The sequence below is a fragment of the Ictalurus punctatus genome, chromosome 7 (assembly GCF_001660625.3).
Source record: "Ictalurus punctatus breed USDA103 chromosome 7, Coco_2.0, whole genome shotgun sequence".
Lineage (NCBI taxonomy): Eukaryota > Metazoa > Chordata > Actinopteri > Siluriformes > Ictaluridae > Ictalurus > Ictalurus punctatus.
The window spans coordinates 1,451,991-1,465,000 of NC_030422.2; the positions used below are offsets into that span (position 1 = coordinate 1,451,991).

The 13,010-nt window shown below is 40.1% G+C and overlaps 1 protein-coding gene across 8 annotated transcripts; it reads right to left on the reverse strand.

The window, feature by feature from the left end:
• Nucleotides 1–626: 626 nt before the first annotated feature.
• On the reverse strand, nucleotides 627–12,600 carry LOC108267367 (uncharacterized). 8 transcript variants are annotated; one of them, XM_053681287.1, is made up of 7 exons: nucleotides 8,389–12,600; nucleotides 7,438–7,565; nucleotides 6,403–7,276; nucleotides 5,561–6,278; nucleotides 5,092–5,465; nucleotides 4,513–4,715; nucleotides 627–4,113 (listed from the first exon to the last, which is right to left on the reverse strand). In XM_053681287.1, the coding sequence occupies exon 1, from the start codon at nucleotides 12,333–12,335 to the stop codon at nucleotides 11,277–11,279; it is 1,059 nt and encodes a 352-aa protein (XP_053537262.1). In that variant the 5' UTR covers nucleotides 12,336–12,600; the 3' UTR covers nucleotides 627–4,113; nucleotides 4,513–4,715; nucleotides 5,092–5,465; nucleotides 5,561–6,278; nucleotides 6,403–7,276; nucleotides 7,438–7,565; nucleotides 8,389–11,276. The 8 variants fall into 8 exon arrangements, with proteins under 8 accessions (XP_053537262.1, XP_053537266.1, XP_053537264.1 ...); XM_053681291.1 differs by having other exon boundaries at nucleotides 5,561–5,711; nucleotides 6,165–6,250; nucleotides 7,438–12,600; XM_053681289.1 differs by having other exon boundaries at nucleotides 5,561–5,711; nucleotides 6,165–6,278; nucleotides 7,438–12,600.
• Between the last annotated feature and the right edge of the window lie 410 nt (nucleotides 12,601–13,010).

Here is a 13,010-nt window from a genome sequence, read left to right on the forward strand (position 1 = left end):
AAATCTCTATCCTGTGTTTATATGTTTCTGCCAAGCTGCTTTGAGACAATGTCCATTGTTAAAAGCGCTACACAAATAAAATTTAATTCAATTCAATTAAAGCCGCAATAATTATTTATGTGATTGGAAAATTAAATTATACATATGTTTTTAACTAATCTGTATTTTCTTTTTTGTATTTTTTTTTATTCTGCTAGATGGCTGGGCCAGACAGCAAGACACAAGAAGCTGCACTAAAACCTATTTATTTTTATTTGTACACATTTTTTAAGTGAATATTTTTATAAGTTCTTCAGAGAATATTACAGAAATACAGTAAAGCACAGTAAGTTTTCATTTAGTTTCACCAATTTTCTTTTTGTCTCATTTACTGTAATTCAATTTGTGTTATATCAGCCACACTGCTTTCTAGATATCGGCATCGACCACTAACCTGCATTGCTGCTTCAAGATCTTTACGCTTGGTGCATTCATACAGAGCAGAAGAACACTGATCTTTACTCCACTCTGTCTGCTCTGTAATACATAATTTAATCTTTTTCTTTCCACACAATTTATCTAGCATTGTCTTAGCTCCTTCTCCAAACTGAAATCAACAGCAAATGGCAATGATTCACAAACAACTGTTGAATGTCATTTGACACATATGATTTTAATATCATTATCCTGCTTCATAAACCTGAAAACAAAAACAAAAATCTCATGGTTATAGTTGTCATTTAAACATGAAACTGTGTAAGCAAATGAAGTATTTACATTATCCCTTCACAAACACCCCCATTATAAAATAACTTGTCCAGAGCCCATTTTATTCATTGCAGCAGAATTTGTTCTCCATGCTGGAGACAAATATATTACAGGTCACACATTATTACGAAATTGCATTTATAGCCCGACTGCAACTTACATTTTCTTCATTAAGAGGAACAAGGCATTGTATTGATGATCAGTTGAAAATTATACTAATCAGCTTGATCGAATAATCATTACTGGAGCTCCAAAGATTGGAAACACTGCAATGAGATCACAAATCTGTACCATCTTTTTTAAGGCAATGCATTACATATAAAAAGTACTATGTATGTATTATTGAAGAAGTTATAATCTATATTATTGTGCAAAGTAATGGAGCAGGTGAACAGGGTCCTAGTACTTGGCCCACAATAAAATAACCGACTACACCATCTTGTGGAGAAAGGAAAAAGACTTTAAAACATCAAGGGTTTTTTTTCCCCCAAGTTTACCCCCCAAAAAGGGCTGCTGGAAAAAATAAGTATTTTTCTTTTACAGACAAATCATTACAGCAAATATTAGTGCAGTACTACTATGATAGTGCAGCTTTGAGTTGCTTTGGGGTGCTTTAAGCTGCATTTTACTATACTCATTTTCTGGGAAGGTTTTCTTTTAATAACAATGAAGAACATTATTTTGTGATTAAAAATATGTGCAATGAATGCAAAAGTTAATATTTAATATTTATTCTTTTGAGATCCAACAGAGAGATGCTATTGTGTGCACAGTGTGTGTTGTGCATGAGTGATAGTGTGACAGCTCTATAAATGAAAGCATTTCTTTGGTAAATGTTGGGTTTGGTAGAAATGTGGTAGAAGCATTTATTTGGTAAATGTTGGGTTTGGTAGAAATATGATTTTATTTTGGAGCCAAGTAAGACAAAATTTAGGCTGGGTCAGAGACTACACAGCAAAATCCTGTGTTAAATTAACACTTCTCTGTGTCTACACAAGTCTATTCTACAGAGAGTAAAAAGCAACACTGAAGCAGTGTTGCAGATAATTAAGTGATGATGGACAATGAGTGATGACACCTGCTGTTAACAAGTAGAACCACTGAAGGAAATATTAACAAGAACAGAAAAAAGAGAAGAGATGAGCAGACATACAGTAACTACAACTGACAGCCACACAGCCTTAGATGACATCACCTGCAAATAAAAGAACACATTAAATTTCGCAAGCTCTTATCAGAGAATGATTTAACAACTCCAAAAACAGCATTACCATCTGTACTTATTACTAGTTTAGCTTTAGTTCTTTCAAACATGTACCAAAGGGTTTAACTCTAGGTAATGTTGATGTTATATTGAAAATAATAGTTTGTTTGAAGTCACCATATGTTGATTAGTGTTCCCTTGGCTCTTGTTTTTTAATGTTAGTTTTCCTCTGACCATTGTAACAGTGTGTTTATAAAACACATTTGTTGTAGCAAAGAATGCTGAGATAAAAAGAGATCAGGTGATGTTGGCTGCTTATTCATGGTGTCAGTCATCAAGAAGTGGCTTGATTCTCATCTCATCCAAAGTCTAGTCACTGATTATAAGTGTGTTATCACTTTATGTGTAAAGTACCTTAAGCGTACCTCTGTGTTCGGTTAAAAATTCTTACACAAAAGATGATGTTCCGTCTTTGAGAGAACATCCCTGTTCATCTTGTGCCAATGCATTGCAGTGATTTTTCTATCACAGCAGCTGCATTTGTTTAATAGAACATTTTTTAAAGATCATTAATGCCTCAACCTCATGATTTTATTATAGGCATTTAAATGTCATAAAAGCAGACATCTTCAGCTGAATTGCTTATTCGTCAATCTATTTCTTCACCAATGCACAAGTGCTTTTAGGGAAACATTCCTGCAATTGCTGAAAGAGAATTAATTTAATAAAAGTCCAGGGTCAAGTGCAGAACAAAACAAACAAACAAACAAAAAAAAACGCTAACCATAATGGTGACTTCAAACTAAACTTATTTACAGTAAAACATTAACTAGAGCTAAACATTTGTTAATTCTCAATAAGAACTTTTATACATGTATAAGAGAAAAGGAAAACTAAGGGAAGGTGCTAATGCTGTTTTTGGAAATTTTAATCATCCTCTGGTGAGATCCTGAGAGATTTAATGTGCTCTTTTTTTGCAGTTGATTTCATCTAAGGCTGTAAGTCATTTGTCTCTTCTCTTTTTTCTGTTCTTGTTCATCTTTCCCGCAGTGAGTCTGCTTGTTAACAGCAGGTGTTATCACTAATGGTCAATGATCACTTAATCACTTAATTATCCAATTAACTGCAACAATGATTCAGTGTTACTCTGTACTATATTATAGTAGAAGTGTTAATTTAACACACAGGATTTTGCTATGTACTGACAAAAGGCAGAAAAAAAAAAAAAAGTATCTTCCCAGCAAACAGGGGACGTCCGCCAGACGTTGCGAACGTCCACTTAGGTCAGCTTTGTAACACTCGCTGATGGATGTTAGGAGGACGTCCAAATTTGGTCCGGTTTATAACGTTCACTGGCAAACAACGCTATGGATTTAACTTTAAGGTATGTGGTTATTCCTTAAAAACATCCCTTAAATCATCTCTGACAATGGACTTTATGCAGAAACCTTTTTTTTTTTTTTTTTGAGATTGACATTACTGTGGTTTTATTGCAAATAAACCATCCATAGTTAAAAAAAAAAAAAAAACACATGTATACTTGTGGTTGCTATGGTTTTACTAATAAAAATATTTAATAGCTACTATGGAACAATATTTTTCTTAATATTGGTTTAGAAACTACTCTATTCTGTAAAACATGGCCTTTATATTGAAATACAATTAAACCTGTTTATATTTATACTATAATAATTCTATTGTATTTAAAATGAATAAAAATATGACACCTTGTCATTTTTGTTCATTAAATTATTTTCCCCACAACTACTATGGCATTTAAATACTGTCAATCTAATGTGTGCTTCATAATCTACGTCACAGTGCACCTATTCATGCAATAGTGAAAGAATCCACCATTGTGCAGTTATATATTAACTAATTAAAAACTGTAATTAATGACACACTGTTTATAAGCAGCAGTCTTTGCATACTCCCATATGAAAAATAATTGTCACACAGCAAATTCCCACACAAGCACATTAAATCAAGGAAAAACAAACTTGAATACACAAATGGAAAAACTTATTGCTAAGGGTTCAAAATGTAAGCAATGAAACAGAAATACAGAATGACAGTTGCCGAATCAGATGCAAGCAGTGACTTCCAAACAGTAAGTGAAGGAGAGGCCAAAAAAGATGGAAATGAGTCCAATGCTGAAATTCCTGGAAAACAAAAATGAAACAGATACAGGTAAGTCATACATCCGTATACATCCTTATGTAAACATGGGCTAAATCACATCCTACACCCACCATTTAAATTGAAACTGTTGGTCAGTGGTATGTTATGCTTTAATTGTATCTTTTACAATTAGATGCAACGATTAGATGCAAGAGATCTAATGTTTAATAGTCCTAGCTTCAGATTAAAGGTGCTGGATGTGCATTCAGTATGATCCAATTTTATGTTAATTAGGTTGCTAAAACAAACATTCTGAAATGTTCTATGTATTTGTATATCTTGGGGAACAGACACAGCCTCTAAGTATGTACTACAGGTGTTGGACCACTAATTGAACATTGCATATGATGAACGTTGTTATTGTAGGACGATGTGCTTACGGTAGGCAGTCACTTGGAGTGTAGTGCCTTGGAGATGCTGTCTGACAGCAGTTCCGCTCCGAGGCTGCTGGGGTGCCAGCCATCAGGACGAAACAACCGAGGATACTCCCAGAACAGATTCCAGTTATTAACAAACAGCAGATAGTGTTCATTACACCAGTGGTTTTCAAAGTGGGGGCCGCCAGGGGGGCCTCAACAATTTGCTGTGAAAAATAAATACATGATATATATATTCAGTACTATAACATGTTATTTGTACCAATACATATTAAAATCACATTTGCTATACCTAACTTTCGAATTGCTAAACAGACAAAACATCAACATAAAAAAGGGGGATATATTCAGAAGTCTGTATTTTTAATGTGTTTTAAAGACATCTTGCAGAAGGGGGGCCTCACTCAAATGCAAATGCCATTTGGGGGCCTTGCCCTGGAAATGTTTGGGAACCCCTGCATTACACCAAGAAACTAACCAGTCATTCAAAGCAAGAAATCTATTGAACTTTTCAGTTCCACGTCTGTGTGTGGGAAGAGGTCCAGAGACGATGATCTACATGGTGGGTGATCTGCTTCGTACCGTCTCAATCAGGCTGGCGAAGTCCCTCTTCAGAACCTCCGTCTGCCGCAGCCTGATGTTGTTTGCCCCCACGTGCAGCACGACCGCTCCAATGCTCACGTCCTTCTTCAGGATCCCTGGTACCTGTGACATCAAGGACACAAGCACCAGAGAAACAATGTGTGCGCACCTTACCCTTAGATGACGCAACGCAGACGTTCCGCACAATGGAGTCCCTGACGATCACAGCATTTGGTCTGGTCTGATGGAGGGGGCGAAGCGGTTCCTGGTTGGAATTTCTAAGACTGGGGGTGGTGGAGAGGGAGAGATCCACACTTGGGGTCTGTCCTGCACCTTCCACTGCTGGTGCACCCAAGGTCTGTGAGGTGTCGGCACTGGCGTGACAAAGACCTGGGCTGGATAAGTCTTGGGTGCACAGTCCATGCACAGAGAAACACACAGCATAGAGGGGCTGGGAGTGTATGCTTACCTTGGATTTGTATGTGGTAGTACAAGCTGTTTCCAGTGCAGTTCTTCGCTTGTGCAACCTGGCCCGCTTGTCGAGTAGGCCGCGGATCTGTTTCTCCACGGCCTCCAATTCCAACAGTACCATATGCAAATGGAGCGAATCCTCAACCACACTCAAAAGCAGATAAACAAGCGACATATTCACCTTTAAAACAGCAGTAAATGAGATAAATGTGAAATGTAAACCAGGCTAGCGGCAAGGTGATGCTAGCGCGCTACAAGCTAGTCATGGATGTTTGTAAGATCTGATAAACTCAGCGACAGCACAAAATTACGATTGTTTTATCTAAAGTAGTATCAGTGATATTTTTAAACGTTGTAAAAGTTAAAAAAGTATAATTTTAAAGTATAGAGATTAGAAGAAAATAGCTTCCTGCAACACCAAATTCAGACCTGTGACACATTCAGATCCTCTAACTCAGAGTTTTGGTGGTAAGGGCTGCAATATGAACAAACATTGAGCTGAAATATGAACAAAATATTTATCAAAAACGGAATACATCTTTGTGACAAACTGTCATGCATCTGACCTATGAATATTCACAAAAATACCACATAGTACTCACACAGAAGGCACAGGGGTGGACACCAGGAACGAGTCCAGCTCTGTGAAAACTCCAGTGCCATCTAGGCCATTGAATGTCTGGTTATCCTGTGGAGTAGGGTGAATGTCCACCTCACTCATAAAAGTCAAACATATCAGAAAACAGTAAACTTTCAATCTCAATGGTTAATATTCAAACAAGAGCTCATTAAGACTGTGGAAAGTTTTTTTTTTTTTTTTTTTTTTTTAAAGATCCTCACCTCTAGTGATGTGTGTAGGACTGGAAACACATGGAAAAACAGTTTTTTTCTGAATTATACCCCTCAGAATTAACACACTGAGGCACACAGCAATAAAGTGAAGAGCTGATTTAATGTCTTTTATAAGAAAACCTTCTCTGTTAAACAGTTAAAACGATCATTCTGATGACAAACAACTTCACAGCCACATAAAACACTTCTCTCAGAAAGCGGCAGCTGTAACGCGCTTGTAGCCCCTGAGGTAAGACAGACATCGTCATCTTGTGTAAATAACCGACTGAATTTCAGCTAGCAGCAAGCTAGTGTTAATATGTAAAAAGCATACAAAAAAAACGGCTATTTACAAGTTTAGGCAAAATGCTGTGATTTAAAGACGAAATGTCCATTTTAAGCTCATGTTAGCTATAATTCATGCTGTGCTAAACTAAACTAATCTGTTCAGTAGCGTGCTAGCTAGAAAGCTAACATTTTTGTGGGGAAATGGGTGTAAAAATAAAAACAAAAAGGTCCACAGGAAGAAGTAAACCTTGAACCTTGAACTTTAACATGTTAGATTTTACTCAAAAGAAATATCTACTCTCTACATCACAGCTTAAATAACTTTCGGTAGATTTAATCTTAGGGGTAACCACTAGTTAACTGTCTTCTCTTTAAACCGTATAGCTGAAGCGCTGTTTAATGATTTAATTTAATTAAACTACCTAACAGATTTATAACTATGTGTAAAGATAAAGAGAAAAAAACATCACTTGCCTTGAGTTGGTGCCTGGCTCTGCTGCTCCGGCTGCACTCACATGAGGCTGTGAGAGAGAGAGAATGAACTCCAGCGGGAAGATGTTTTCCCTGTGGGGGAGGGGCAACTCTCAGCTCCCACCTACAAGTATTTATTAAACGCGATTTCGACCATATATTAGCAACGAAGGGATTGCAACTTTTTTTATTCAGGTATATAAAATAAACAACATTTTTACATGTCATAGAAATGCTTAGAGTATAATCTATTTAACAATCCATTCATATATAACACAAACATACCAGTTCAAGATGTAGCCTATACAATGAAATCCAACATGGTTTAGGGACAATATCTGCGCATGCGCATGCTTAGCTTCGTATGTTTTGGTTTCGTATGTGCAGTTTCGTATGCAAGAGATTTCGTATTCCTGTAAAAAATGAAATAAACATTAAATGTTAGTGAACAATGAACAATTACATCTAGATGTATTTCTTTGGAATTACACAGCAGTAACTTCATTAATCATTTTTTTTCGCATAATTTCAAAGTAATATAGCATTTCAAGAATGTTAACATTGTTCAAGCTTCTTTTCTACATATATTCGAAGTCGATGATTTTTTTCGTCATGATCAAGCCTCTGTTCGACTAACTAGCTTTCATTTCAACGGCGGGGTTCGCTTGACTTCGTCAAAAGCGTGTTTGTGTTTGCTGGAAGGTTGTTATTACCATATATAGTATTTATATTAGTTATATAGTGTACAGTTTGATAAGTCAGATTTACTACAGTTTAAGATTTGTATTTTATTCGTAGTTTATTTAATGTACAGTTAAGTCATGTGTGTATATGCTGTTCATGTGCGTTTGTGTATAAGATTAGTTTATAGGAGGTTTGTAGCTAAATTTACTTTTGATTGTTTTAAGTGTTTGCGTTCATATCGTAGGTTAAGGATTGTTGTTCTCATATTTTAGTAAATTTTATTATTTAGAACGTCGCAGGTTCATTCACTGTCTCCGTGACAACTGGGAACATACAGTTACATTTGTGGTAAGTAAATGTATTGATATATATAATATATAATATTAACCTTTCATCCATAGCTATAGACACTGCGGGTGAAGTGCATGAGATCATGCGAGACCTAGCTCGTAACAAACAATCTGTTGAAAAGAATTAATTCTTGAAAAGCAAACATTTACTCTAGTTATAATTAGACACATTTTCAAGATTAAATTATGGAAAAACTCTTACCTTTTAAAGGGGTGTCTGTACCCACATCCTCCAACGATATGCCTGCCAGCCGTGCTGTGTACAGATGACAGGCGGATATAACCCAACTTCCTGTTCACCTGTGGGGTTTAACTGGCTGGCAGCATGCCGCCACATGTTATATTGTTTAATCAATTATTAAGTTTAATCAAAATGTGGTCTTTGGTTGAATACTGTGCAAACACACTGAAAAGTAGTTGTATAAGCAGACCATAAAAACAACAAGCACGCCAGTACAAGTAGCTTTTGAGCCAAATCTCAATAATAATTCACCTCCCGAGTTTGTAGAAAGATATGTTTCTCTTCATGAACTTATTCCTAAGGTCACAGTTGGATGTAGACTGTGCAGACCATTGATTCAGCCTGAATTTATGTACAAATACATATATTTTTTGGAATAATCTTTCAACCTTTATACATACGAATTTTAACTAGCAACAGTTTACAAATTGTTTATTTAAATACAAAACCATGTGTTAAGATTTAGCTTTATGTCACAAAAAATTACACCTATTAAGTTTAATATAAAAACGATACTAAGTACTACAATATTAAGTAAACATCCAACTTAATTTGATCAAATTCACAATGAGTTTAGGGGGCGTTTTTGAGCCCAAGCGGTGATTTCCATTACAGAACCATGCCTGCTTTTAATACAGTACCACCTGAGGGCGCGAAGATCACAGACATGCAATATTGATTTTCACGCTTGTCCCTTGTGCACAGAGATTTCTCTGAAGCTTGTGTAAAATCATACCTCTACTTATAGACGTGCCATGATCAGGTGACGTGGCAATTAAGCGCGTCACATGATATATATATATATATATGGCAGCTGTGAACCACGCTGCCAGCCTCTTTTATCTGAAGCGAAGACGCAATTCACAGGCCTGCCCTGGTATGACAAAGCTATGCAACGTCTCATTCCCTACTCAGGGAACAGGATTACATGCGTAACCCCGACGTTCCCTTTCAAAGGAAACTTCGACGTTGCATTTAGCATAACAATATGGGAACGAGAATACCCACTCCGTCATACTGAGGGTACGCCCTGTTCAAAAGGACCCAAGCCCGAGGGTCACTGCAAGACACTTGAACCAAGGGTCGAATGAATATTCAGGCTGTAATAACGAATGAATGTGTATTGTGTAGACCATCCTGCATCAGCACACACATCGTGTAAGGATACCCCTTTGGACAAAGCCTTCTAGGAGGCGACCGCCCTAATGGAATGAGCTCTTATGCCCAGAGGCATTGCAAGACCGCGCGCCTCATAAGCCATAGAGATTGCTTCCACTATCCAATTAGAGATGCGCTGCTTTGACACAGTATCACCTTTACTGTCGCCGCCAAAGCAGACCAGCAGCTGCTCCACCACTGGCCGGAGCGGTGGACGTAAGTACAGAGAGCCCTTACTGGACACAGCAGGTGCATCCTCTCTTGTTCCGGTGTGAGAAACGGAGGAGGGTAGAAGACCTGCAACACCACAGGGTGGACAGCGGATGTAGGCACTTTAGAAATATAATCCGGCATAGGATACAGGAAGGCCTTGGCTAGTCCAGGTGCAAAGTCAAGGCAGGAAGGGGCAACAGAGAGAGCTTGTAGATCTCCCACTAGCTTGAGAGATGTCAGGGCCAGTAGAAGAGCTACCTTTAGAGTCAGGAGCTTCTTAGAGGCTGACTCTAAGGGCTCAAATGGGGCACCTGACAGACCTTCCAAGACCACAGAAAGGTCCCAGGAAGGTATTTGCTGACGTTCCTCAGACCACAAAACAAAAAGCCGCCACTTGAGCACATACAATTTCCTTGTGGATGGTGCTCTAGCATTTAACATGGTCTCTACAACCTCAATTATGAGACCAGAATCTATGAGCTGGTGCCCCTCAGGGGCCAGGCCCACAGTTTCCATAGTTCTGGCCTAGGGTGATAAATCAGCCCTCCGGCTTGAGACAGTACATCCCTGCGGATGGGAATCTCCCAAGGAGTGCCGTCGTGCAGGGAAATTATCTCTGAGAACCATATTCGAGCTGGCCAATAAGGTGCTACTAGCAGCAGATGTAGACGGTCTTGGCGAACTCTCCCTAGAACTTGTGGCAGCAGAGCGATCGGGGGAAAACATATAGACGTAACCTCGGCCACGTGTGCACCATGACATCCAGCACCAATGGTGCAGGAGGAGTGAGGGCAAACCACAGCGGGCAGTGTGTCGTCTCCTCGGAGGCGAACACATCCACTTCCGCTTGTCCGAACCTCTGCCATATGGACTCCACCACTTGTGGATGGAGCCTCCAACCCCCGGGCCTTAGTCCCTGCCTCGACAGGATGTCTGCCACTACATTCTGGCTGCCCGGAATGTACAATGCACTCACTGACAAGAACTTTCTCTCTGCCCAGAGAAGGATTAGTTGTGCCTGCCTGAACAGAGGCCTGAATGTAACCATCCATGGTGGTTGACATATGAGGCCACCGCTGTGTTGTCTGACACAACTAGCACATGGTGACCTCTCAACTGAGGAATAAATTTCAGTGCTAGGAATATGGCCCGCATCTCTAGGCATCTCGACCGGGGGGGGGTCGAGCTCTGAACTGGACCCGGTAACCCTTTTCTATGGTAGACAGAACCCATGGTGACACATTTGGCAGTAGTTTCCATGCTACCAAATAGTCTTTCAGTGACGTTACCTTTTCCACATTTTGTTGGAGGGAAAGCATCAAATTTCCGTCGTCCTGTGACAGCTCGCTGACCAGAGAAGACTGGCCCTACAGTAGCACTGGGGCTAACTGCCCTAGCATTCTCATGACACCTGATACATCTCTCTGTGGTCCATCAGGACCGTTCCTTCCTTGCATGCTTTGTTTTTATGATCATTTTTAGATCAGGCCTCTTTGCAGGCTGTGGCTGTGGGCACCCGGTCCCACTGGCTTTCTGCGGGGGGAGGCGCCTGCAACATTCGTCTTCTGTGTCTCCCTCGCATTAGCGCTGGCCCGGGCTCCACTCATGGAGGCCCGTGCAAACTCGACACGATGGGGAAGGAACTGGCTGAATGTCGCCGTTTGCTGTTTTGCCTCACTAAACATGTCGGCGATGGCATTGACCGCGCCCCCAAACAGGCCGGAAGGTTTAACAGGGGTGTTCAGCAAGGAGACCTTATCTTTGTCCCCCATTCCTGAGAGGTTGATTGTAGGCAGGGACCCACAAGCAAGACCCACTGCCATATAGGCTTTGCCCACCAACGCCGAGGTGGCCTTACATGGCTTAGAGGGTAAAGTTGGCCTTCCTAAATTACCTGCCGTTGATGGAAAGAGGTGGCTCGCAAGCACCTCCTCCACCTTTGGCATTGCTAAATAGCCGTACTGCTCACTCCCAAAGACAGCTGAGTAATCGGATGCTGCGGGGTTATAAACACGGCTAGTGTATGGTGTTCTATAGAAGCATGATATCTCATCATGCACTTCTGGAAAAAGGGGGAGTTTTCTGCAGTGTGAGGGAGCTTTATATTTATTTTCACTGGAGAGGAAGCACTCATCCAGCCTGCTACAAGCCACTTCCTCTTCCCTGGGCCAGTCTATATTAAACTTTTCAACTGCCCTAGTAATCACCTCAAGCAGCTCTTTATATGCTTGAGAGCTGCTGTTGATTTTTGGTGCAATGGCACCCTCTACCGGGTCCTCAGAGTCAGCGAGGGTGTTTTGGCTTTCCATAGGGGAAGGAGGAGTCGCGAGGTGAGCTCTAAAGTCAGGCGTAGAGCCAGACCTGGAAGACAGAGCAAGAGATAGAGCAGCGCTCGTCTCCGGCTCCTCTTCCAAATCCATACGAGAATCCTTACGACCGTAGCTAGCTGGCTGGCTGCCTCGGCAGCAACCGGCCCAGATCCGCGAGGCTCTGAAACCCAACTCCCTTCGGACGAGAAGAGAGTGAGTCGAGAGCATAGTTGCCTAATAGTGAAATGCTCACAGTGCTGACAGTCAGACCCCTCGAGGGCTGCTGTAGCATGCTCTACGCCCAAACACTTCACACAGAAGGCGTGTCCGTCTCCTCTTGTGATGAAACGGGAGCAAGGCGTAACACACTTTCTGAAATCCCTGTCGCTCATTATTTCACTCTCTTTTCTTTTTTTTTCTAAAAAAGGGATAGTAAAGTTGAGATTTTGAGAAATACAGAGTTGAAATGAAGCGTTTCTTTTTTCTCTTTTTTTGTCACACAAGGCACAGACATGTAGTCTCGCTGAAGATAAGGCTGACGACGTAGTTCACAGGTGCCATATATATATATATATATATATATATATATATATATATATATATATATATATATATATATATATATATAATATATGCGCAAGGGCGTTCCCATACTGTAATGCTAAATGCAACTTCGACGTTTAAGGAATGGCGGAGAGCAAGTCTACTGAACATATTACCTCACAAAGTCTGTTTGTTTCCAAAGTCTCTTAAATGCTTTAGTGTGTGTGTGTGTGTGTGTGTGTGTGTGTGTGTGTGTGTGTGTGTGATTGGAACCAGGTGTGGGTGATTATAACTCCGGGGAAGGTGAGTGCATGCGTGTGTGGGAAGTTCTCATCGGCCAATCTTCTGTTTGTAGTCAGT

Bases quoted from the DNA above. Each gene is read 5' to 3' on its own strand.
- LOC108267367 (XM_053681287.1), bottom strand. From the start codon at position 12,335: ATGCTCTCGACTCACTCTCTTCTCGTCCGAAGGGAGTTGGGTTTCAGA.